Source organism: Pogona vitticeps, chromosome 2 (assembly GCF_051106095.1).
Source record: "Pogona vitticeps strain Pit_001003342236 chromosome 2, PviZW2.1, whole genome shotgun sequence".
NCBI classification, from domain to species: Eukaryota; Metazoa; Chordata; class Lepidosauria; order Squamata; family Agamidae; genus Pogona; species Pogona vitticeps.
This window is the reverse complement of record NC_135784.1, coordinates 51,719,506-51,746,446: the sequence shown is the minus strand read 5'-3', so window position 1 is coordinate 51,746,446 and position 26,941 is coordinate 51,719,506. Positions and strand designations below refer to the sequence as shown.

Genomic DNA, 26,941 nt, shown 5'->3' with positions numbered 1-26,941 from the left:
CCCCTCCCCTCACTGGAACCTCCCCTCAACAGCTGGCACATGCTGCTCCATCCCTCCCCTTCATGCAATCATCCAGTCCGGGCAGCCCAGACTTCTCTTCTCCACCTCCTCCAGCAGCTGGCCATTCAGACAACAAGATGGGTCAGGGATTCATGCAGTGCTGCCTTTGAGTGGCCAGATGCTGAAGAAGGCAGAGAAGGGAAGTGGAAGATTGTGCGATGGGGATGGACAGAGCAGCATGCGACAGCCAGTGAATGGAGGTGCTGACAAGGGGGTTGGGGGAAGGGAACACGCAGCAGCTGTGCTGTACGCAGACGACTTAGGACAAAGGGACCCAAGACTGAGAACCACTGATTTAGAACACAGCTAAGATTTAGTATGTCCTAAGTCACAATCTGTGAGACTTTGATAGTCTGTTGTTGTAACAAAAATAAAGAGATACCTACAGAATGACACACTCTAATTTAGAATGATTCTTTACTGATCTAAAATACTGCCTCCAGAGTCAATTTAATCTTCCCTTAGGCAAGATCATTTCATAATTAGAAGCTGGGCATAGGTTGACAGTTTTACCTTAGGAAAGGAGACATGTTTCCCCATAATTCAAAGAGAAGCATTTTTCTTTGGAATGAAGATACACATTTCCCATCCGGTGACTAACCTTGTTATATTTATCATTGGCCTAATATGTGGAACATTGCCAATTGTTCTAACACTCCAAGAGAAAAATAGATGGTAGCTGCCAATGTAAGTGAACTCCAGCTGAAAAGTAATAAGCAAGGAGTGTAACAGATCAGCTTCAGAGTTGGCCAGTGTGCTGGCTTAGAAACATTGCTGCAGAATTTTGGAAAATGTCACTTCAATTGTGCACTTCTTTTCCTTTTAAAAAAGAAATACATGATCAAAATCCTATTAGGATTTTACACTGATGTGATGCAAACAACACAGCTTTTCGAGGCAAAACCCTCAAGTTAACAAATCACTGTGGACACCATCTGTTGTGTGCTGAGTCATACAACTCTGTATCCAACACATCATGCTGCACAAATGTGGCGTTTGCATTACGCATATGGATATAATTAATAGGACTTGGACCAACGTAAACTTTTTTGCCATGATAGATTCCTTCACTTTATATATGCAAGTTCTTAAATGGTTTAATTTAAGAACCTGAAATGAGATCTATTATTTAGAGCAGTGGTTCTTAACCTTTGTTACTCGGATGCTTTTGAACTGCAACTCCCAGAAACCCCAGTCAGCACAGCTGGTGGCGAAGGCTTCCGGGAGCTGCAGTCCAAAACTCCTGAGTAACCCAAGGTTAAGAACCAGTGATTTAGAGGAGTGCTGCTCATGGCACAGCTACTGTCACCATTATCAGAAGGGGGAAATTCTGAATCCTTCTGAAGCCCACCATTTTGCATCCACCAAACTGGCTCTGGAGGCATGGGAAACCCTCCGGAACCAGTTTTTGATTTGGGGGGAGAAGGGGGAAAAGAGTCCCACCATGCTAATATATTTAGCACGATGCTGGAAGAAGCAGGAGCCTGTCGGGGCCAAGTTGGAAGAGGCTCACCGTTCTCTACAGTTTAGATGAGCTTCTGGCTGGCTGGAATCACAAGCCGGCCCTGGCTGCTAGCAGATCCATGCTTTTACAACTGAAATATCTAAAGCATGTCATTTGATAGCCCTGTTCAGCTTCAAAATCACGTTTTTAACACTGAAACAATCTTCTTGTAACAAGTCAAAGATTTATCTAGTCCACTGCAAGATAGTTTAGCTGAATGTCCTTAGAAGCTTGCAGAGAATACAGGAAGGTAATCACCTCTCCTGTAGTTTATTCATAGTACCTGGCAGTCTGAGACAAACAGTTTGTCAGTGCCAAACAGTATCAGTAACTTTATTTACTAAGCACAAATCAAAGCAATGAGACCTGTGTCAGAAGTAACAATTCACATGGGCATCTACACAAAGTGAACAGTCCCCAAAGCATGGAAATTCTTTTCCCCTTTTCTTCCCGTTGCGGCCTGAGTGCATAATAGAAACCTAAAGCCACCACCAGAATTAACAATGTTTTTTTAAAAAAATAGCAAATCCACCGCTTGGTGGATTCTGCATCTGCTATAAACTGCTTTCAAGTGAAAGGCAAGAACTTACTTTCCCAACGCAAAGCACTCCAACCTCACCGTTGATCCTTTTGCAGATGGGACGGTTTCTGGGAACTGAACTTCAATTTTTGGCTCATATTCACCCATCACTCCTGTGAACATACAACAGATGCTGAATTGGCTTCAGTTTTTGCACTGCATGTCCTCAGGTCTTCCTGAGATAACCTGGAGCTGTGTTACCCATTGTTAGGTGCCCAATTAATTTGTTCATTCCAAGCAGGACTGTCTCTCCAACAGACACCCGCCATGGGCTCCCCTCTTCCATTTATTGCCAGACAAAAATTGGTTTTGCAGCTCTCAGCCATCTGCCTAAGATTACATCTCATCATGGCTCCTTGCCTTTTCATTTCTATGTGTTTTCCTTGTGAAAAGGAAAATGCTAATAAAGTATAATCAATGTGTTTTGGAGAAAGTAATGTAGAGCAAACAACTGTTGCAAAAAGTGTTGATAAAGCACTGACGACTAATCAGACCCTGTGAACGTACAGGCAGAACATCTTTTGAGGTTCTGTGCTGTATGTGTGCAGTTTTGCTGACATTTAATGCCTTAGCATATTACCCTTTACATGGGGCATTTTTAAGTACTAAAATTGCAGTTGCATATTAAATACTGTATTTTCAAAGCCATTATATTTATAGCAAACCAACACATTGCTTACAGCAATCATAGCTAAATGCATCACCAGGGTTTTATATAATCATATTTTTAATGCTAATGCTGGTCCAACTATACTATGAGTGTAGCATTAAGTAAATCAGAATATGAGAAAACCTGCACCTACGATAAAGTAATTATTATATGTGGGTCTAGACAGCTCATGGATCAGGAAGAGAGGATGTCTCATCCAAAAATTTCAAGAGGCACCCAACCTGCCCAACCACAAGCTAAAAGCATGGAACTATAATATAACTATAATATGGGTCAAATTCAAAACCAGAGTTCCATATTTTCCTGAATGACCCCAGTTCTCATCACAAAGGAAGTTGGGTGCTCATCAGTCTGTACACCGGCCCAAAAACTAAAAGAAATTAAAAGAAGAATGGAGAACAACTATTCAGGTCGCATATTTAAGCTGTGAAATTAATATTTTCTGCTTTATGGCTGGGGATGGTCTTCATCGTTGGTAGCAGAGCTTTGGTGCCTTTGGTGCTGTGAGAGTTTTGACCATTCCACGTCTCTTGTCACTATAGGAGAAGAGAGGTTAGATATCTTACATCTATCCCCTCTTCTAGTCCTACTCCCAACCAGATGGTATCAGGTGACCATATCAGCAAACCCTCAAGCCACACGGTGCTGTTGATGAACGCCAGGTCAGTACAAAATAAAACTGCCCTCATCCATGATGTAATTCTGGATGAGGGGGCTGACCTGGCGTGCATTACTGAGACCTGGGTGGGAGAGGAGGGTGGTGTTCCCCTCTCCCAGCTGTGTCCGCCTGGGTACTCGGTCCAGCACCAAGGTCGCTCGGAGGGTCGGGGAGGGGGAGTTGCTATAGTCTATAGGAGTTCTATCTCCTTGACCAGGCTTCCTATCCCTTTGAGAGGAGGTCTCGAGGGCCTGTATTGTGTGTTGGGCTCGCGAGACAGGTTAGGGATTCTGTTGGTGTACCGCCCACCCTGCTGCGTACCAACAGTCTCCCTGCCTGAGCTGACGGAGGTAGTCTCGGACCTGGTGTTGAGGACTCCCAGGCTGTTGGTGCTGGGGGACCTCAACATTCACGCCGAGGCTCCCTTGACTGGGGCGGCTCAGGACTTCATGGCCACCATGACAACCATGGGGCTGTCTCAATGTGTCATCAGCCCAACGCATGAGAAGGGCCATACCTTGGACCTGGTTTTCTCAACGGGACTGGAAGATGGTGGTTTGGATGTGGAGGGGTTGGTTGTGACCCCATTGTCATGGTCAGACCACTTCCTGGTCAAGTTTAGTCTATTAGCTTCTTCTTCCCTCTGCAAGGGTGGGGGATCTATTAAGATGATCCGCCCTCGGAGACTAATGGATCCAGATGGATTCCTGAATGCTCTGGGGGATTATCCGTCTGATATGGTCGGCGCTCCTGTCGAAGCTCAGGTCACCCTATGGAATAAGGAGATGACCCGGGCTGTTGACACGATTGCGCCTAAGCGCCCTCTCCCTGCTCGCCGAGCCCAGACAGCCCCTTGGTATACTTCTGAACTGCGGGCGATGAAGTGAGAGGGGAGACGGCTGGAGCGCAGGTGGAGGAAATCCCGCTGGGAGTCCGACCGAACACGACTTAGAGCCCATTATCGGGCCTATTTCGTGGCAATACGGCTGGCGAAACGGCAATATTTCTCCAGCCGTATTGCTTCCTCAGAATGTCGTCCAGCCGAGCTGTTTCGGGTGGTCCAGGATCTTCTTCAACCGGGAAATCCGGTGGAGGTCCTGGACTGCTCATCAGCTCGCTGTGATGAGTTTGCAATCCATTTTGAGGAAAAAATTGCTCAGATTCGCAGTGGGTTGGACTCCACAGTTACTGCAGAATCAGAGGATGTGTCCAGCGCACCGTGCTTTGGTCAGGTATTAATGGATGAGTTTCAATTGTTGAGACCTGAGGATGTGGACAGGGTGCTTGGATCTGTCCGTTCTACCACAACTCCGCTCGACCCTTGCCCATCCTGGCTAATTAGAAGATCAGCCAGGGGGGTTCGCACCTGGGTCCAGGAGGCCGTGAACGCCTCTTTGAGAGAGGGAGTGGTCCCTACCACCTTGAAAGAGGCGGTAATTCGACCACTCCTTAAAAAGCCAAACCTGGACCCAAGGCTGGTGGCTAACTACCGACCAGTAGCAGTAGGCATCCTTCAGTCTCGAAAGACTATGGTATCGTGCTCTGTATGGAGGACTTGGAACAGCGTCTAGTGTGGCTGAGGAGGCCAATTCGAGAGTGACAATCCCTTCCACACTGGAGACAAATCCAATCTGTCCCCTGTCCAGCTCCCTGGTTTTGCTTCCTTTGTGACTTCCTCTTTGCCTCAGCCTGCTGGACAAGGGTCTCTTCAAATTGGGAGAGGCCGTGATGTACTGCCTGCCTCCAGGCTGAACGATCAGATGTCAGAGTTTCCCATCTGTTGAGGTCTATTCCTAAGGCCTTCAGATCCCGCTTGCAGATGTCCTTGTATCGCAGCTGTGGTCTCCCTCTGGGGCGATTTCCCTGCACTAATTCTCCATATAGGAGATCCTTTGGAATCCGACCATCAGCCATTCTCACAACGTGCCCAAGCCAGCGTAGACGTCGCTGTTTCAGTAATGTATGCATGCTGAAAATTCCAGCTCGTTCTAGGACTACTCTATTTGGAACTCTGTCCTGCCAGGTGATACCAAAAATCCGTCGTAGGCAACGCATATGGAAGGTGTTCAGCTTCCTCTCCTGCCGGGCACAAAGTGTCCAGGACTCGCTGCAGTACAGGAGTGTGCTCAGGACACAGGCTCTATAGACCTGGATCTTGGTATGTGTTGTCAGTTTCTTATTGAGCCATACTCTCTTTGTGAGTCTAGAGAACATGGTGGCTGCTTTCCCAATGCGTTTATCCAGCTCGACATCTAGAGAGAGGGTGTCAGAGATGGTTGAGCCAAGGTACACAAAGTCATGAACAACCTCCAATTCTTGTGTGGAGATGGTAATAGAGGGAGGTGAGTCCACACCCTGGCCCATGACTTGTGTTTTCTTCAGGCTGATTGTTAGTCCAAAGTCTTGGCAGGCCTTGCTGAAACGGTTCATGAGTTGTTGGAGGTCTTCAGCAGAGTGGGCAACAATGGCTGCATCGTCTGCAAAGAGGAAGTCCCTCATGCATTTCAGTTGGACTTTGGTCTTCGCTCTCAATCTAGAGAGATTAAAGAGCTTTCCATCTGATCTAGTCCGGAGATAGACACCTTCTGTTGCAGTTCCAAAGGCATGCTTCAGCATGACAGCAAAAAAGATCCCAAAAAGTGTTGGTGCGAGGACACAGCCCTGTTTCACTCCGCTTCGGATGTCAAAGGGATCTGATGTTGAGCCGTCAAAAACTACAGTGCCTTTCATTCCATCGTGGAAGGACCTGATGATGTTAAGGAGACGAGGTGGACATCCAATCTTGGGAAGTATTTTGAAAAGGCCATCCCTGCTAACCAAGTCAAATGCTTTTGTAAGGTCTATGAAGGCCACTAAGAGTGGCTGTTGTTGTTCCCTGCATTTCTCCTGCAACTGTCGGAGGGAGAATACCATGTCAGTGGTGGATCTATTTGCTCGAAATCCACACTGTGATTCCGGATAGACTCTGTCTGCAAGCACCTGGAGCCTCTTCAGCACAACACGGGCAAGCAGCTTCCCTACAACGCTAAGAAGAGAGATACCACGGTAGTTATTGCAGTCACCCCTGTCACCTTTGTTCTTGTACAACGTGACAATGTTTGCGTCCTTCATGTCCTGTGGTACTCCACCTTCCCTCCAGCAGAGACAAAAGATTTCATACAGTTCGGTGATGATGATCTCCTTACCGCATTTCAGCACTTCAACAGGGATGTTGTCCCTTCCAGGTGCCTTGCCAGAGGTGAGGGAATCCAAGGCCGCATTTATTTCTGCTAGGGTTGGTTCGCTGTCCAGCTCTTCCAAGACAGGCAGGCACTCAATGTTATTTAATGCTTCTTCGGTTACTACATTCTTTCTGGAATATAGCTCGGAGTAGTGCTGCACCCAGCGTTCCATCTGCTGTGCTCGGTCCTGGATGATCACACCTGTAGTAGACTTTAAGGGAGCAGATTTCTTCTGTAATGGACCTAAGGCCTGCTTGATACCATCATACATTCCTTTGATGTTACCTGTGTCCGCTGCTATCTGTATCTGAGAGCAAAGCTGAAGCCAATAGTCATTGGAGCATCTCCTGGCAGCCTGTTGGACTTGGCTACGAGCGGCTCGAAGAGCCTGCAGGTTGTACTCGCTAGGACAGGCTTTGTATGCTGCTAGAGCTCTTCTCTTATCCTCAATGGCTGGCATTAACTCCTCCGAATGGGCTTCGAACCAGTCAGCCATCTTTCTGGTCTTCTTGCCGAAGGTGGACAAGGCGGTGTTGTAGACAGTGTTCTTGAAGTGTTCCCATCGTTCAGGTGCATTTACATTAGCTGGACCTGGAAGGGTTTCCTCGAGTGCTTGGGCAAATTCCTTCACTTTTCTTTGATCGCGAGTCTTGTTGATGTCAATACGTGGTCTTCCTTCCTTTTTCATGTGATACAATTTCTTTGTTCGCAGTTTTACTCTACTACACACCAGGGAGTGATCAGTATCGCAATCAGCACTCTGGTAGCTGCGTGTGATCGTAACACTAGGAAGGCTAGAACGTCTAGTGAGGATCAAATCGAGCTGATGCCAATGCTTGGATCTTGGATGTCTCCAGGAAACTCTGTGTTGCAGCTTCGTATTAAAGAATGTGTTGCTGACACAGAGACCATAGTAACAGCAAAACTCCAGTAAGCGTTGGCCATTTTCGTTCATCTTTCCAATGCCAAAACGGCCTAGACAAGTGGGCCAAGAATTGTGATCAGCACCAACTCTAGCATTAAAGTCTCCAAGAATGAACAGTGACTCTCTTTCAGGGACTTTTTTGATAGTAGCTGCCAGATCGTCGTAGAATTTGTCTTTCACTTCTGGAGTGGATGACAGTGTTGGTGCATATGCACTAATGAGGGTTACTGGTCCTGCTGATGAGTGGAGCTGCAGAGACAGGATTCTTTCACTCCCCACAGTGGGTGGAACAATGCATCTCAGGAGAGTGTTTCTGACTGCAAAGCCAACACCATATTCCCTGGTCTCATTCGATGGTTTTCCCTGCCAGAAGAATGAGAAGTTTTTTTCTTTGACAGATCCCGAGTCTGGCAGTCTTGTCTCTTGCAGGGCAACAATGTCCATCTGCAGTCTACTCAGTTCCATGTCAATGACAGCTGTCTTGCGCACATCGTCTATTTCTTGCAGGTCGTTAGGAAAGCCGTAGTCAGGAAAGCCAGGGGTCATTGTCCGTACATTCCAGGTGCCCAGCTTTAGGGCAGAAGTTTTCTTATGATTGTTGCATGGTGCACGGTTGTCGATCTGCTTGTCGGGTTTCACCCTAAACCCCACGCACCCCGTGAGGTTAACAGACCGTGGCGAGGTAGCACCTTACTGGCTGGGGGCTGCCCAGCTTAAGGCGGGCGGTATCTACCTAGTGAGGTGCAATGACCTCTCCCACCGTCAGAAGTAGCCCCTGGCGTCCTGCTCTACGCCAATTCAGCAGAGACTTATAACCGGTAACTGCTACTTCCCGTGTTGTTTCGACGCTGTATGCGAAGCTGGAGTGTCCTCTCCAGAGCACGAAGCCTGGGTAAAATAGTATGGAGGATAGGCTGTTACCCAAGCAGCAAATCCCCCCTCTCCACATCGCTGAAATGGTCCAGTGGAAAGGCAAGAGCCAATACAACTGGTTCCAGCAACGTCGCAGGAGTTGGCAGAGTGAAAGAAAATGCCTCCGGGACTCCGGCTCCGGATTTTGCCTCGAGGTTATCTCCTGAAGCCCTTTCCATAAGTGGATATAGCCACAAGGCAGTGGAGGTTAAAATTTGGAGTTTTCCTTCTCCTAGATGGGCTGCCTTCCAGGGCTGACGAGTCCCACCTACCCGGCCTGCTCTCTTTTACCAAATTAAGTAAGAGATAGGATTAGGGAATTTCATGTGACACACTCTCCTCCTCATTCTCTTTTTAAAGCTGAAATTCTGCCCTCCTTCAGGACATCCATATTCAGCATATTGGGGTTGGAGATAGAGTTAGAGTATTTCAAACTACTAGGCCCTCCCACTAGACCATGTGATGAGCCAGAACAAAGAGACAGGAAAAAACAGACTTCTCCACAAAAAGCCTACCTTTCGCCTCCTTCCCAGCCAAAACCCTTAAGGAAAATGGACACAGGCTCCAGTAAAATCAGGATTCAAACTACTAGGCCCTCCCACTAGACCATGTGATGAGCCAGAACAAAGAGACAGGAAAAAACAGACTTCTCCACAAAAAGCCTACCTTTCGCCTCCTTCCCAGCCAAAACCCTTAAGGAAAATGGACACAGGCTCCAGTAAAATCAGGATTCAAACTACTAGGCCCTCCCACTAGACCATGTGATGAGCCAGAACAAAGAGACAGGAAAAAACAGACTTCTCCACAAAAAGCCTACCTTTCGCCTCCTTCCCAGCCAAAACCCTTAAGGAAAATGGACACAGGCTCCAGTAAAATCAGGATTCAAACTACTAGGCCCTCCCACTAGACCATGTGATGAGCCAGAACAAAGAGACAGGAAAAAACAGACTTCTCCACAAAAAGCCTACCTTTCGCCTCCTTCCCAGCCAAAACCCTTAAGGAAAATGGACACAGGCTCCAGTAAAATCAGGATTCAAACTACTAGGCCCTCCCACTAGACCATGTGATGAGCCAGAACAAAGAGACAGGAAAAAACAGACTTCTCCACAAAAAGCCTACCTTTCGCCTCCTTCCCAGCCAAAACCCTTAAGGAAAATGGACACAGGCTCCAGTAAAATCAGGATTCAAACTACTAGGCCCTCCCACTAGACCATGTGATGAGCCAGAACAAAGAGACAGGAAAAAACAGACTTCTCCACAAAAAGCCTACCTTTCGCCTCCTTCCCAGCCAAAACCCTTAAGGAAAATGGACACAGGCTCCAGTAAAATCAGGATTCAAACTACTAGGCCCTCCCACTAGACCATGTGATGAGCCAGAACAAAGAGACAGGAAAAAACAGACTTCTCCACAAAAAGCCTACCTTTCGCCTCCTTCCCAGCCAAAACCCTTAAGGAAAATGGACACAGGCTCCAGTAAAATCAGGATTCAAACTACTAGGCCCTCCCACTAGACCATGTGATGAGCCAGAACAAAGAGACAGGAAAAAACAGACTTCTCCACAAAAAGCCTACCTTTCGCCTCCTTCCCAGCCAAAACCCTTAAGGAAAATGGACACAGGCTCCAGTAAAATCAGGATTCAAACTGTTCCAGAAGGCTTTTAACTGAAATAATATTAACTGTGGGTCTGATGGCAATTTTATATATATTTTAATTGTATTTTAATTGTACATATCTTTATTGTATTTTAAATGCTGTAAGCCGCCCAGAGACCTTTGGGTAGTGTGGGCGGCATATAAATTAAATAAATAAATAAATAAATAAATAAATATACAATTGTCTGGCAATTAAGCGAAGAAAAAAATCCTTCAACAATCACTTGCCCCAAAGGTAATTTGGGGTGAAAGATTATATGGAAAAATGGGCACAAAATAACAGTCATAATATTTATTTATTTATTTATTTATTTATTTATTTATTTATTTATTTATTTAATTTATATGCCGCCCACACTACCCAAAGGTCTCTGGGCGGCTTACAGCATTTAAAATACAATAAAGTTATGTTGATGTAGAGCAGTGGACACAAAATGGTCCAGGTTTTGTCTCAAGCACACTTGATGCAACAAATCAAGGGCTTTGTTAGTTGCACTGGGTGTGCTTGAGCTGGAACACATGAAATACTTGGTTGCGGGTTTGGTAAGTGTCACATTTGACTGCATCTTAAAAATATGGCTAAGTCAAAAGAATGGTCCAAAATGTTAAGAGAAGAGATAGTCACTCTTCACAAGCAAGGAACCAGGATACAAAAAGGTAGCAAAGGCACTGAATGTTTCTAGAGACACTGTTGGAAGCATAGTTCACAAGTTCAGAGTTAAAGGAACAGTGGTTACACTACCTGGATGGGACAGAGAAAGTAAGTTATCAATGGCTGCAACCAGATTTCTGAGAAGTCAGGTTGAGAAAAACCCTTAAGTGACTGCAAAGGCCTTGCAGCAAGACTTAGCGGCAACAGACACTGAGGTTTCAGTTCGCACAGTAAGATGCGGACTAAATGTAGAAGGTTTCCTTGCCAGAAGTCCAAAACGTACACCGCTACTAATCCAAAAGCACAAGAAAAGTCGGCTCCAATATGCTCAAAATCATATAAATGTGCCACAGACGTTTTAGGATTCTGTTCTGCGGAGTGGTGAAACAAAACTGGAATTTTTCGGCTTGATGGATCAGCCAAAATGATCCATCTGGAGGATATCTGGAGGAAGAATAATGAAACATATGCTGAAAAGAACACTCTGCCTACAGCTAAACATGGTGGTGGCTTGGTGATGCCCTACAGCTGCTTTGCATCCTCTGGCACTGGAAATGTGCAGCGTGTGGAAGGCCATATGGATTCACTGAAGTATCAGGAAATCCTACGTGAAAGTGCCATGCCATCTGTAAGGAAGCTGAAGCTTGGGCATCATTTACCCTTCCAACAGGACAATGATCCCAGCCATACCTCAAATTCCATGTTGTCCTGTAAGATTCCACAGTAGCCATTGCAGTCACCTAACTTGAACCCTATAGAAAATCTCTGATGGAATTTGAAGAATGTGGTTGTAGCACACAAACCCAAGACTGTTACTGAACTTGAGGCCATTGGTCATGAGGAATGGGCTAAGATTATTCACGAACACTGCCAGAAGCTGGTGTCTGGCTATGCATCTTGTTTGCAGCAGGACATAACAGCAAAAGGGTGATTTACTAAGTGCTAATGGTGCTTGCCATAAAGAGGTTGCATAATTTTGAGACTGCAGAATTCATTAAAAGTTGCATTTTTCAGTTGAATTTGGGGAAACCGCTTGAAGCATTTGTTGTGTAGTGCCATTTCAATTGCTTTTGTTTGATTTGTTCATTGCAAACAGCTGAAAGCCCATAAATGTTGATAATTAACTTGATTTTTAATTGGGTTTGAATATTTTGATTATAATTGTATGTTCACTGAATCAGAGGGATTTATACAAGTACTGATTCACTATTTAGCAATGGTTTCAGTGGGTATGCTCTAGCTTGGACTATCAACTGGACAGAGGTCTTGACAAATAGCAACTAACTAGCCAACTAGCACAGGGTGGCCAAAATCCTGTTGAGCAGGTTTTGCCTGCATACTGGGAATGATGTCATCATTATCAACTGATTACTGCTGACCAAAAAAACCTTCTTCAATTTCAAGGTGCACACAACTTTGTTTCATTGGACACTGAGAAATCAGAAAGGTATGTCTTAAATAGGCGGTAATCTGTGACTGATGCTAATGTAATCACTATGTGCATATGGAGCTACCCAACAGGATATTGGACAGGGAGTTCTGACACATTTTCTGAACTCATTGAGAATTATAGCATCCCCTCTGAATGGGACCAAGCTACTGACAAGCAAAGTACACAATCTTGGCCTCTCATGTAATGGTTTATTGAAAAAAGCACAGGACTTTTTTCCAGTATGTCACACTGGCTGTCAAACAGCCATAATGGCAAAAAGCAGTAGACCTGTTTGGACAATAATTGTCCCAGCCAGTTTCTACAATGGAAAAAAAAAGAAAGGAAAAAGAAAAAAAAACCTGCATGACAAGTAGCTAAAATTCCAGGTGAAGTGTCATACAAGACCTACCCTGTTGGTCGTCTTCTATGTGCATTTTATGTCATATAGGGAGACTAAAATGTCCCTTCTTGGTGGATGAGGGTTATTAATTTGTTTTTTATGTGGCTCTTTTAATTTGTACTTATGTCTAATCAATCAATCAATTAATTAATTAAGTAAGTAAGTAATTTTATTTATTTATTTATTTATTTATTTATTTATTTATTTATTTATTTATTTATTTATTTATTTATTTATTACATGCCTTGAGTCTGATCAGGATAATGTTTAGTACAACTCTAACAAACAAATAAATAAGGTGACTACTGAGCACAGTTCACACAGTTTTCCTAAGGGCAAGTTCGTGGAACCTGTGACAACTTTATTTTGTTCAGATGTTGCAACGGCCTTGTAACTTGTAAGAGATAAGCCCAGAGCAAGAGACTGATTTACAGCTCAGGTTCTTTCCTTCTCAGCATGGATGGAAAGTTAACAACCTCCATGCTCAGAGTGAACATACACAGAGAATCAAAGAAGTGATGCTGTCAACAAGTTGTTCTGTGCAGTGAAACATAATAAGGGTACTTCAGCTGAGCACATTACCAGTTGTAAGCTGTTTTTAAAGCTATGACTCCCCACTGCCATTGTTACCCTTTCTTTGAACACTGATTACTGGAGGAACCTATGGGCAATTTGAAGTCCAGGCTGAAAGTATACTTATGATAGATGGCAGAAAGCTAGTCTAAAAACAAAGATGAATTTTACCATGGAAAGACAAGAACAAAGGCTATTTTTAAAGATTTTATACTACTGTATCTAGATTGCCTTTTATCCTGCTCTTGTCACAACGAAATAAATACTGCCTCTATAGAGGAGCCACAAACTGGTGTAATATTGATCCAAGGAACTGTCTAAACAAAAAGTCTACTTTTACCATTGCTTGACTGTCGCTGTTTTTGATACATTTTAGTTCCCTGTGGAGAAAATGCTATCTGGTATTGAAAATGCCTGATCAAGGGGTATGGAGCACTTTCTGATTGTCCCATACAATATAAAGAAACAGCCCAATTTAAGTGAAAAAGAGAATGAAATATTGCTACCAAAAAGCTCTGCAGCAACATTTGAAGTTTTACATCTGAGCAGCCTTGAGAGGGAATTAAGGCACAGAATTAAAAGGAGAATAGGCCACCCAGATACAGGACACATTTACTGATGACTGATCTTCTACAGAAGCCCAAGGAGAAAAGGTAGGGTAAAAGGGGGGCAGGCATCTATTCTGACTTGGGAATAAGCCATACTCAACTCCCTTGGGCTGACTTTATTTATTTATTTATTTATTTATTTATTTATTTATTTATTTATTTATTTATTTATTTATTTATTTATTTATATATCCCACCTATCTGATCAATTAAGACCACTCTAGGCGGCTTCTGAGCAGATATGTATAGCTTGGCTTTGTAAGCAATACAAAATACTGATATCTAAAAATGTAATAAATCAGTATTCTCCCTAGCTGTTAAATGGCCAGTTTTCCATCATCCCTGATTAATAATTTTAATGTATCTCAAATACTTCTGAACACTCACATTGACACCCTATGGTTCAGTTGAAAATATCACTATTGTGTATCTTGAGGAGATGTATGCCACATTAAAACTGCATTTGGATTTTGTGTCCCTGTCACACCCACACACCACTCCAAAATAGTAACAACAAAACAGAGAGGTTGATCAGGATGAGGCATGTACTGTATTGTATAGCCAGGGGTGGGAATGGTCGTTTCCTTCAGTGATGGAATCTCTACATTTCCAAAGGTACAATTTGGCACTGGAGTGGAACTGCCATGGGTTGCAATGGATACTTCTTGTCTACCTCACATAGCAATTCGCAGGTGAGAGAGAATTTTCTTTGGGATTTGAGGAAAAAGTTAATCCCAGCTGATTCATGAGCATGCCCTGCTCCTGATTACAGCCCTCACACTACAGTAATTTAAAAATAGATATGGAAGCAACAAGCAAACATTTTAAAACTGTGCAGTCTTGCCCTTAGTTTCTGGCTGACAAGGCAGTATATGTCTGTAATCAGACCAATACACAAATAACTTCCGTTTGAATAAACATCTAACTTATTTGAATTTGTGTGGGGAAGGTACAGATGTGTGTAGGTGTGTGGAGAAAGAAATAGGCGGTTTTTTTGTGCCATGACTATGTTATTTTGTCAATACATTTTCATATCTGTCTGCTATTAATCTCTCTTCCGATACCTTTCACAATTCTCTGCAGCATGCCGTGCATCAAAATGATGAATTGAACACTTCACTGTATTTTACGTTAAATGGGAGTGGAACTTTATGAAATTTCTTTGTCTTACACTTATTTGTGTAATTTGGATGTTAAACATTGATGAATTTGCCTCTTAGTCTTCTAATTAAATGATGAAATGCTCTAATGAAAATAATCTATCATGCATATTGAGATGTACTGGACATGCCAAACTCAGGGTTTTTTTTATTTTAAAAAAGGCAATCCAGATGTGGCTGTCAGCCTCCTCCAACAGCCACACTAATTTGTGTTCTTTGTGTTTGCGTTCTTTGCTTTCCTGAAAAGTGAGTCCAATCAGTTAGCCTCAGAACATTCGGAACATTATAACAACCTAGTGTGCATTGCATATAAACATGAGAGTCATCAGCTATGGAGGTCTGGAAACTGAAAATTAAAAATAGAATGATCAGGCTGTTTTATGATGTCTCATTTCAAAATATACATTTAACGTATTTTCAACTGTACTAACAGTTCATCCGCCAAGAAAACAAGATAATCTCATGCTGAGAGGAACGCTGCTGATCCTTCTTGTTGAACTGAATAAAGTACTCCAGAATATCTGTGCTAAAACACTAGGATGCACTTTACTTTTCAAGAATGTTCCTGTGAATTACTTCAGGAGGACAGTGGCAAATATGCTAGAATAAGTGCAAAGCACAAATTCCTTAAGGAATCACTCGTAGTGCTAACACATGCTCTAGTCACCATCATAATTGTTATAGTAAAGCATAACTGCAAGTATTTCATCAAATCTGAACCCCAGAGACAAATACTTCGATCCTCAACAACACAAGAGCAAAAGTGACTCAGACGTACACTCACACAATACTTCAAGACCACTACAATTTGGCTTCTTCACTATGTATGCAAGACTCTTGTGTATATTCAGAGTTCCATGTCTGACCATAATGCGTAATTACTTTCCTGAATAGTTAGAGGATTCACTTGAAGTTCCCTGAAGGCATCTTAAGTCCTTCCTAAGTACTATATATCATAGTTATTAATCACAGTATAAACAGTTTTTCAGTGATAACAGATCTCCAGTAGAAACTGCTTCCATGTAGCTCATTCTTCCTATTGAAGATAAATTCCAAATGTTCTTGAGAAATAAGGCCACACCATATCATATTAAGTGAAGTTAGAATGCCTTGATTGCTCATTTACTTTATTGTATATTAGTAGTTACAGGATTGAATATGTCCCCTGTCTGATTTATTTTCATAGCGATCTTGTAAAGAAACTTCAGCAAAGAGATTTTCCCAGACTGTCAAGGAGAACAGTTGAAACCTCCATTTCTAGGTCAGATCTCTATATTATAAAATATTTTTAATGAAGTGTAAAATCAGCATTTACAATTACCCCCTTTCCCAAAGTACAGGATTTATATTTTACACAGTAATGGAAGAACAAAACTTTCTTGCATCTTTGCTTTCAGCAAACAGAATAGCTACTTCTTCCTGCAACCTGATCCAGCAAGTCACCTAAGACAGCATCTCCTGATTATTCTCTCCCCTGGCCACCAGTACTGGGAGATATTAAGAATCTAACATCCATTCCCCCCTCCCTTTTTTATCTCTTTCCTTTCCCTATCCTTCTTTACTTCATGAAGGGATCTGTGGAGACTGGAAGCTTACACAGAGCTTTATACTTTTCTCCTTTATTCTTTTTATCTGGCTTAATAAGGAAAATAACCTAATATGCACTTTGGATTTCAACTTGCTGTTTCATTTCCTACAAAGATGCTGAAGTTCAGAATGAAATTTTTAAAAAATCATACCATCGTTTCTCAGGATTAGAGGTGTAGGAGGTCCCAGTACTCTGGTGTTGGTTACAGTGTTTGTCACCACACACGTATAATTTCCCACATCGGATTTCTCCACTTTAGCTATGTACAAATTTCCAGTCTCTTGAGAAACAAAGCGACGGTTATCCTGATGCACAAAAGATGGGTATTCATTGAAGATCCAGGCATAGATCAATTCTGAAATAAATAAATAAATAAACAAACAAACAAACAAATAAACAAACACAGTGCCCAATTGCCCATGATCATGCATATAACTTTTCAGCCTATCAGTAGTCTGGAACATTATCAGTCAAGATGAATGGATAAGTCAGAGAATAAAGAAACATAACTTTCATTCCTCGCAAAAGTAACTGAAAATGACATATAAGATTTTAAAATATTACGTAGGTTTCTTTAAGGATGACAGCTGCAGCACTAATGGTGAGCTGGATAAACCATATTTATTTATTTATTTATTTATTTATTTATTTATTTATTTATTTATTTATTTATTTATTTATTTATGTATGTATGTATGTATGTATGTATGTATGTATTTATTTATTTATTTATTTATTTATTTATTTATTTATTTATTTATTTATTTGACTTCTAAGCAGAATTGCTTAGAAGAAACCTGGTGGGTATAGGCAGGAATAGGTTTCACACTTTCCAATTCTGTCATGTTATGCAGACTGTATTATTTGTTGGTAGTTAAAAGATAAAATGTTAGCTTTCCCTATGTAAATTCAATGTGTCTATTCCAGTAAAGCATTCAGTAAAGGGGATACTCCAAGCATGCCCCAACTCTTCCACCATTCAAGTATGGAGAGTTCAGTCGGAAGAGGGGTCTCTATTCATGGAGTTATCTCCCCATGACCTGGTTTCTGATTGCACAGAGAGTCCCCATGGATAGAGACTGCTCTCTTCTTCCAATTCAGCATGCCACATGTGAGTACATGGATGGAGGCACACACAGCTAATCTGCAGCCTTTGCTCCCAGTCTAAACCTCTTTTTGAAGGGATAAATATATTCATCTTAATTGCTTACAACACCAACAAAAGCCATTCATTTTCAAAGTACCAGTGAAAAATGATCAGAAATTTTTAATTTCAAAAATAGCACTGCAGGCAATTATGTCACCAGCCTTATTTAACACAGGTTGCGCAACAGGATTTCAGCCAATAAAAATAGAAATATTATAAACACATAGCTAATACACCAGGATATCTGCTTCTCTTAATTTTTAAAGGACCATGAAGGATGCTGCATGATCAAGTTCTCAATTGACTGTTCAATGCAATGCATCCTCTTGGAATGAACAGGAGATTCAGTCTGGAAAGACTTAACTTTTGACTATTCAAGAATAAACAGTCTTTGGGGTATATATTTCTTCCCACTTCTCAATGCCAAACAGATTTCTTGTACAGCTATGCTTTGATACACCCTGGAGGATAAGGAAAAACCATGCACATTAAATGAAGTAGTAATCAACCGCATTATGACTAATTAGATAATACCTCTACATTTATGGCATACCTTGGAAATTATCCAAGAAGGGACAAGTGGGACAACTTTGCAAGTAAACTCTAGCACTTAGGTTAATTTAATTTAATTTAACGTCACTGTATTAATATAAGCTAATACCCAAAACATCCTGAAATACCCAGGAAATTAGAGAACAACAAGATGTTGTCACGTTATTGGAGTAGTGCTAATTACACTGAAAAAGGGATCTTCTTATTTCAATATTCTCTAAGGAGTCATGCTTGTAATTGACCCCTGCTATTGTGATGCAGTTTAAGAATACACAGGGCCCAGTCTGCCCAACAGATCGGCTGCATAACCACCATCTATTTCATAGGGGTTTGCATAGACTTATTCTGGTCTAACATTTCCTTGTTTACTAACAAAGGATGAAAGCATGTAGACTGTTGGGCTTTCATAATAACAAAACCCCCACTGGGCTGGATACCATCTTCCTAGACTTTTTGGAAGATATGATAATTATGTTTATGTGGGATTATCTAATCATTATATTTACACATGTGCATCTAATTACGAGTAACCCCATGCTGATGTCAAGAGGATACTCTCAGTAAACAAGGTAGCCCTTCTCAGCAGGTTTAATTTTTTTCTGCAGGTAATTAGCATTTGTTTTTGTTCTAATTTACACTTGCCAAACAATTAACTTGTTTCCTATAAAAGAAGGCAATAGTAGGCAGCCATTCCTACTACAGCATGTATGGAGAGTTTCTTTCTTTCTTTCTTTCTTTCTTTCTTTCTTTCTTTCTTTCTTTCTTTCTTTCTTTCTTTCTTTCTTTCTTTCTTTCTTTCTTTCTTTCTTTCCTGAAGCTTTCAATTACTGTCCACAGACTCTACAAGGAAGAATCTTGAAGAATAAACCTATTAAGCATCTCCTTAGTGAATTTATGTCCCCTCTTCAGATTCAAGAGAATCTTGTGAGGGAACTTGTTCGAAATCTGAGACTACTTGGGTGGGATCAGTCACAGAGATCTTTTCCATGGGGTCAACAAATCAATGGATATCAAATTCACATCATCCTGCTTTTAAGACACCTATTCATTTATTTAAATAACCTCCAGTTTATGAATGTGGGATATTGTGCTTCTGTACCTATAATTAAAAAAATCAGGAAATGGCCCAATATTGCTGCACAGTATTGTGCCTGTGCCATTAGCAGGAAAAAGGATGCCAAGCTTTACATAGCAAAAGGCAGCCTGAATGTTGACAACGCTAATGACAGCAGACAAGATGGTCTACAGGATACTCTCTTCTGCTCACTACCATTCATACTTGTTGAAAAACAGCCCTTTGTGTTTGGGTGAAAACTGGTGAACCGATGAAAAAGAGCGAGTCAGTTTCTGGGATTTTGTAAAGGAAAAAAAGCTCCAATATGGTCAGAGAATAGGTTGACAATTTCTGGTAAATCTGGTAGCCCAAGGATCAGATCTGCGCAATCTGGTCCCTGATAAATAAATGTATGCCGTAATTCCCCTCTTGCCACTGCCCACTAAGCAGACAGCTGTCCAGTTTATTTCTTTCCACCTACAACCGGCAGCCTCAGTTCTTCCTATGGTTCCTTTCACTCTGTGTAACACTTCTCAATCTTTAAGTGAAAGGTGGCACAATTAATGTCACAGCCGCACCACAACATTTGCCTATAAAAGTTTCAACACACCAGAAGCTGAATAAACAAGACTGAAATAAACTGCCGGGTTGACAATAAATATTCTAGCTGCCCACAATCAAGTGGCTATAATAACACTGGGTTACTTTACTGACTGTATAACTCACAGTTTCTTATCCACAGGTAAAGGTAAAGGTTCCCCTCTAGGGTAAGGTAAAGGTAAAGGTAAAGGTTCGACTCTAGGGGGCGGTGATCATCCCCGTTTCCAACCCACAGAGCCAGCGTTTTGTCCAAAGACAGTCTTCCATGGTCACATGGCCAGTGCAACTTAGACACGGAATGCTGTTATCTTCCCACCGAGGTGGTCCTTATTGATCTACTTGCATTTGCATACTTTCAAACCGCTAGGTTGGCAGGAGCTGGGACAAGCGATGGGTGCTCACTCCGTCGCGTGGATTCAATCTTATGACTGCTGGTCTTCTGACCCTGCAGCACAGGCTTTTGCGGTTTAGCCCACAGCGCCACCACATCCCTGCTTCTTAGCCACAACCCTGCCCCATATTGATAAAGATAGGTTTTACATGCACACATTAGGAGGGAAATCTGTATGCTCATTGTAATTCAAGGGTGATAAAATATTGTAAAAAATGTAGAAGCAGCATCATTAGAGACAAATCTATGGAACACTCACTGAATTCCAGGTTTTTGATACTGAAGGGTGTTTTGCCATGAGAATACACCTTGATGAGAAATTTCAAGTCCTATGAGAACCCTGACTTGCAGTATGAGAGCAACAAAAGATCTTTCTTCCCCATAAAGATCTCTGCAATTTACACAATAGGTCTTTTGCAAAACTAATGACCTTCCCTTTGACAAATAAAGCACACACATACAGCAAGTACAGAATGAGTAGGCGATTATTCAAAAGACACTAAAACCCATTAATTGCTTCTGATTCTTAAAAGTCTCAGCAGAAGCTCTTGTAATTTCAGACAATTTACATAATACGTATTATGGCAATATTTGTAACAGGTATCAATCCTGCCAGTGTGAAACTCTTTTTGTGACTGACAAGTACTCACCCTTTCGAAGATAACAATTAAGATCTGCTAAATCTGCTGTCCTTCACTGGAAGGACAGGTCCTGAAGCTAAGGCTCCAATACTTTGGCCATCTCATGAAAAGAGAAGACTCCCTGGAAAAGCCCCTGATGGTGAGAAAGTGTGAAGGCAAGAGGAGAAGGGGACAACAAAGGATGAAATGATTGGACAGTGTCATTGAAGCTACCAACATGAATTTGACCCAACTTCAGGAGGCAGTGGAAGATGCTCTGGTGTGCTCTGGTCCATGGGGTCACGAAGAGTCGGATGCGACTAAATGACTAAACAACAACAACATATCTGCTGTAACAGGTGGGGTTGGGAGACTCATCTCCAGAATTTTGCAAAGTCTGGCAGGCAGACTATCAACAGAAAAGGTCTGACAGGTCACTGTAATATTCCTGCTGATGATTTATTTATTTATTTATTTATTTATTTATTTATTTATTTATTTATTTAATATCCCGCCTATCTGGTTGGATTAGGACCACTCTAGGCGGCTAACAACATAAAATAGTACAATAAATATATATAAAACAATTTTACATAACAGAAGCATTAAACAAGATGGTAAAAACAATAGATGGGAAAGAAAAGGGCATCAGGAATTTGTTGTTGTTTAGTTGTTAAGTTGTGTCCAGCTGTTCGAGACCCCACAGACCAGAGCATGCCACGCCCTCCTGTCTTCCACTGCCTCCCAGAGTTGGGTCAATTTCATGTTGGTTGCTTCGATGACACTGTCCAACCATCTCATCCTCTGTCGTCCCCTTCTCCTCTTGCCTTCACACTTTCCTAACGTCAGGGTCTTTTCCAGGGAGTCTTCTCTTCTCATGAGATGGCCAAAGTATTCGAGCCTCAGTTTCAGGATCTGTCCTTCCAGTGAAGCACAACAGACATAGCAGATTTTAATTCTTATCTGCGAAAGGGTGAGGTCTTTTTGTCAGGATATTAAAGATTTTAAAGAGTTCAACGGGCCTTGTTGTTAGCCATGCTTTCTGAGGCCCATTTGACTTCACTCTCCAGGATGTCTGGCTCATGGTCAGCAACCACACTAGGTTGTCCAGGACATCCAGATCTTTCTGGTATAATTCTTCTTGTGCATTTTTCCCACCTCTTCTTGATGTCTTCTGCTTCTGTGAGGTCCCTACCATTTTTGTCTTTTATCATATCCATCTTTGCACAAAAGGTTCCTTTAATATCTCCAAGTTTCTTGAACAGATCTCTGGTTTTTTCCTTTCTATTATTTTCTTCTATTTCTTTGCACTGTTCATTTAAGAAGGGCCTCTTGTCTCTCCTTGCTATTCTATGGAAGTCTGCATTGCATTTTCTGTAACTTTCCCTATCTCCCCTGCATTTAGTTTCCCTTCTCTTCTCTGCTATTTGTAAGGCTTTGTTGGACAGCCACTTTGTTTCTTGCATATCCTTTTCTTTGGGATGGTTTTTCTTGCTGCTTCCTGTACAATGTTACGAGCCCCCGTCCATAGTTCTTCAGGCACTCTGTCCATCAAATCTAGTTCCTTAAATCTTTTTTCCACTTCGACTATGTATTCATAAGGGATTTGGTTTAGATTATACCTGATTCGCCCAGTGATTTTTCCTACTTTCTTCAGTTTAAACTTGAATTTTGCTATGAGAAGCTGATGATCAGAGCCACAATCAGCTCCATGTCTTGTTTTTCCTGACTGTATAGAGCTTCTCCATCTTTAGCTGCAGAGTACATAATCAATCTGATTTCGGTATTGCCCAACTGGCGATTTCCATGTGTAGAGTTGCCTCTTATGTTGTTGGAAAAGAGTGTTTGTGATGGCCAGCCTGCTCTCTTGACAAAACTCTATTAGCCTTTGCCCTGCTTTGTTTTGAACTCCAAGGCCAAACTTATCTGGTGTTTCTTTTATCTCTTGACTCCCTACCTTAGCATTCCAGTCCCCTATCATGAGAAGAACATCCTTCTTTGGTGTCAGTTCTAGAAGGTGTTGTAAATCTTCATCGAATTGGTCAAGTTCAGCCTGTTCAGCATCAGTGGTTGGTGCATAAACTTGGATTACTGTGATGTTGAAATGTCTGACTTAGATTCATATTGAAATCATTCTATCATTTTTGAGATTGTATCCCAGGACAGCTTTTCCCACTCTTTTGTTCACTATGAGGGCTACTCCATTTCTTCTATGGGATTCTTGCCCACCATAGTAGATATGGTAATCGTCTGAATTGAATTTGCTGAGTCCCACCCATTTTAGTTCACTGATGCCCAGGATGTCAATGTTTATTCTTGCCATCTCCTTTTTGACCACATCCAGCTTACCAAGGTTCATAGATCTTACATTCAGGTTCCTATGCAGTATTTTTCTTTGCAGCATCGGACTTTCCTTTCATTTCCAGCAGCTGAGTGTCCTTTCGGCTTTAGCCCAACCACTTCATTAGCTCTGGAGCTACTTGTACTTGTCCTCCACTCTTCCTCAGTAGCATGTTGGACGCCTTCCGACCTGAGGGTCTCATCTTCCAGCGTCATATCTTTTAGCCTTTTGTTTCTATTCATGGAGTTTTCTTGGCAAAGATACTGGAGATGCTTGCCACTTCCTGCTCCAGGTGGATCATGTTTAGTCAGAACTCTGCACTATGACCTGTCCATCTTGGGTGTCCCTGCATGGCATAGCGCATAGCTTCTCTGAATTACTCAAGCCCCTCGCCACAACAAGGCAGCAATTCGTGAAGGGGTGCTGACTAAATGGATGTGTGTAAATATAACTAGTATTCCTGGAGTAAATTTCCTGTCTGCTCCCCCCCCTCCCCGCAGAGACTGGCAGTACCTATTCTGTGGAGAGAGCAGTGATTTGATATTCACACTGTTTGCATTGCTCACAATGTATAAACGGCAGACCACTGTCTTTTAACATCTACAAGGAGATGATAATACATAACCTGCTGTAGTGATGAGTCCATGCAGAGTTTCAGAGTTACAGGGGTATAGTGCAATGTTGCACATGAACCTTACCATGCAAACACTTTAATTTGTTTCTAAAATACATCTTCTTTTTAAAAAAAAGCCAAGTTGTCCCAGCAGAGATTTTACAAATCTCCTTTACCTTTCTGAAAATAACATTGTATTTAGTAATAGGTATTTAAAAGAAATGAAGACAAGTACGAGTACTAAGTAACTCAAGTCATTCATTTTTAAAATATGGTGAACATGCCTAAACATCTAAATTGTTTGTATTTTAATTTTTACATTTGAAATTAATACAATGCACTGCCAATTTTATTTTCCTCAATATTGGCATATCTATAGTACCAAAAACTAAGGGCATATATGTTACCCAGTGTATTAGCAGGAATGCAGAAATGTGCAAGATAAATGTGCAAGACTGAAGGCAGGAATATTTTAATGTAAATATATACTACAAAATACTCATTTTGATCTCTTTAGAATTGCCCATGTGCTATTTGTGTCTGTTCAGACTTGATGGATTTCTTCTGATAAGTCTTCACATACTAATTGCTCTGGAAGTGACAGGCAGTTCCTGTCCCATAGGCAATTTGTAACAACTGAGTAAACAGACACTTACAATACAGCATGAAATAGCTTTTGGCGAGTCTGGTAAGCAAGTAAAACACTATCAAAACTTATAACAACAAGCTGTCTGCTAGTACAGAGAATGTACATACAGCAGCAGAGCAATTTATGTTTTCTCTGACAGACAGTCTTAGATAGGCTGTCAAGTTTTCTCCCAAAACTCAGAGAATTCTAAGCAAATATGCATTTTCATTTTTACTGCAACACATGGAAAGGGTGTTTATTGGAACCAGCTTTCTCATGTATGAAACAGTACTGTGTTTCTATATTCTATGTGAACAGACTTCATTATACAGTCATTATCTATCTATAACCTCATCAATGAATAAGCAAATAGTGTATACACGTTTTACCAAACCTCCCTTCCAATACTTAAGAACCTTGCCTCTGAATGCAGAATTATACTAATTCCGGAAAAAAGTCACAGTCTAATATTAGAACTAGACATGGGATATTTGAATATTGGCATCACTGTCCCAATGGAAACCAAACTCTCCCCCCAGAACCCACTGGTCCATTTACTGCTCTCCATGCAGAGCACCTAGCCATCATCAGCTGTATACCACCAATTGAGGAAGTAGCCCAGCTGGCGCTTCTCCCCCTCTCCACACAGCCAACCACTCTGACGAGGAGGTGGGATGACAAGTCTCCCTGCTCAGCTGCGGAGTGGTCAGCTGTGTGGAGAGGTGGGAAACACCAGCTAGGCTATTTCCACAAATGGCATCTGAGAGGTTCTAACTAAGGAGATGCTATTCTGTGGTATTATTTCTGAGAGAAAAGAAGGAAAGGGAAGGAAGGAAGTTTCCATGAATGGAAGATGCTTCCCTTCATGACAGAGAAACAGTACTCAAGTTAAGCATTTTTCTGTGAACACTACTCAACTTCCATTCACAGGAACTCTTTTTATATACAGAATCAGACCGAATCCTATTCTCTCCGAACCAGAAATGTTCACACACCTACTGAATACTTCTATATAAACATTCTTCTGGCTAAAGGAAATTGGTCTGCTTCTTTATCTCACTTCAAAAATTTCTTGATATGCTTAGGGTGCTCAACACTGCCAAGCTTATCTTAGATGGGAAGACTTAAATTCTTTTTGCAGAAAGTCACAAGATAATAAACTCATCTCAAAAGCTCTAAAGCAATAAAACAAAGATGACACTGGTGTGAAACTCATGTTACATTTCTGAATATCCTTCAAGCTCTTTACACTGAAAGTAAGTGAGCTGAGACTTTGAACCTGGTAAATAGAGAGGGTTTACCAGATAGGTTAAAATAACATACAGTGTAAAAGCATAGCTTCTTTTGAACTTACAGAGATGACTCTGACAAGGAAACTCTGCTTCTGACAATATATAATAATAATATAATCCAATGAAACAAGTCTGAGATGCTCAAAAGAAAGTGCTCTTGAGAACCCAATGTACTTGAGAACCCAATTTATCATCTGTGGAGACACAGCTTAAATAATTCGGTGTTTTAGATTGTTTAATATTTTAATATAATTTTAATATTCATCTCACTTTATTGTGTGTGGGAAAGGGAGCCAGAGTACATAAGCTTTTCAAGTTCACTGAATCTTTTCATGGTCTCCAAACTTTTCACATGGAGGGCCACATTTATGATATTTTCAAGGGCCAAAGGAACGCATGGGTACGTGCATGCACACACGCCTACCTGCATATCCACATGCACACATCTATGAGTGCACCCTCACCCACATGCACACACATATGCACACCCACCCACCTGTACGGACATATGCATACCTACCCACCCATGTGCCTGCACACACAGATGGGCCAGATAAAAAGGCCGGGCAGGCCGGATGTGGCCCATGGGCCATATTTTGGAGACCCATGGATTAGACCTTAGCACCCTCGTCACTTTTCTGCTTTTTTCAGTTTGATTGTAACCCTCATGTGTATTTTAGCCCAGCTAGAGCCATTCTTTGCCCCAAAACTTACACAGAAGTATTTCTACAAGAAAGGTATTCTATGACATGACCGTTTACAAAAAATATTTCAGGGTTTCAGCCATACTACATGTTATTTTCTTCTCCAAATGAAAAACAGCTGGAAAAAGTGTGCCAAATCTGTGTGGGTTTTTTTTGCCACTGAGGTACTTTTTGGATGCAGACAATGTGATAATACTGGGACAGAGAATAATGGATGTATCACATTACAAAATGTGGGCCTCTTCAAATAAGAGTGAGGATCTGGGCATGTGCAACTATAACATGAGATCATTCCTAAGGGCTAAATCCAATTTTAATCCCAACCAGAGCAGACTTAATGAAATAAATGTGAACTATTAATCAACAATATGGGAAGCTGAATTGCTGAAAACACTACTCTTTA

The 26,941-nt window shown here is 41.7% G+C and overlaps 1 protein-coding gene across 6 annotated transcripts in view; it reads right to left on the bottom strand.

The window, feature by feature from the left end:
- LOC110077687 (contactin-4) overlaps window positions 1–26,941 on the bottom strand; it is a 546,252-nt gene that overhangs the window by 165,245 nt on the left and 354,066 nt on the right. For all 6 annotated transcript variants that reach the window (XM_078385216.1, XM_072989453.2, XM_078385218.1 and 3 more), the window contains 2 exons: window positions 16,748–16,951; window positions 2,155–2,257 (listed from right to left, as the gene is read on the bottom strand). In XM_078385216.1, coding sequence (XP_078241342.1) covers window positions 2,155–2,257; window positions 16,748–16,951 — 307 coding nt within the window. The remainder of the gene's footprint in view (window positions 1–2,154; window positions 2,258–16,747; window positions 16,952–26,941) is intronic.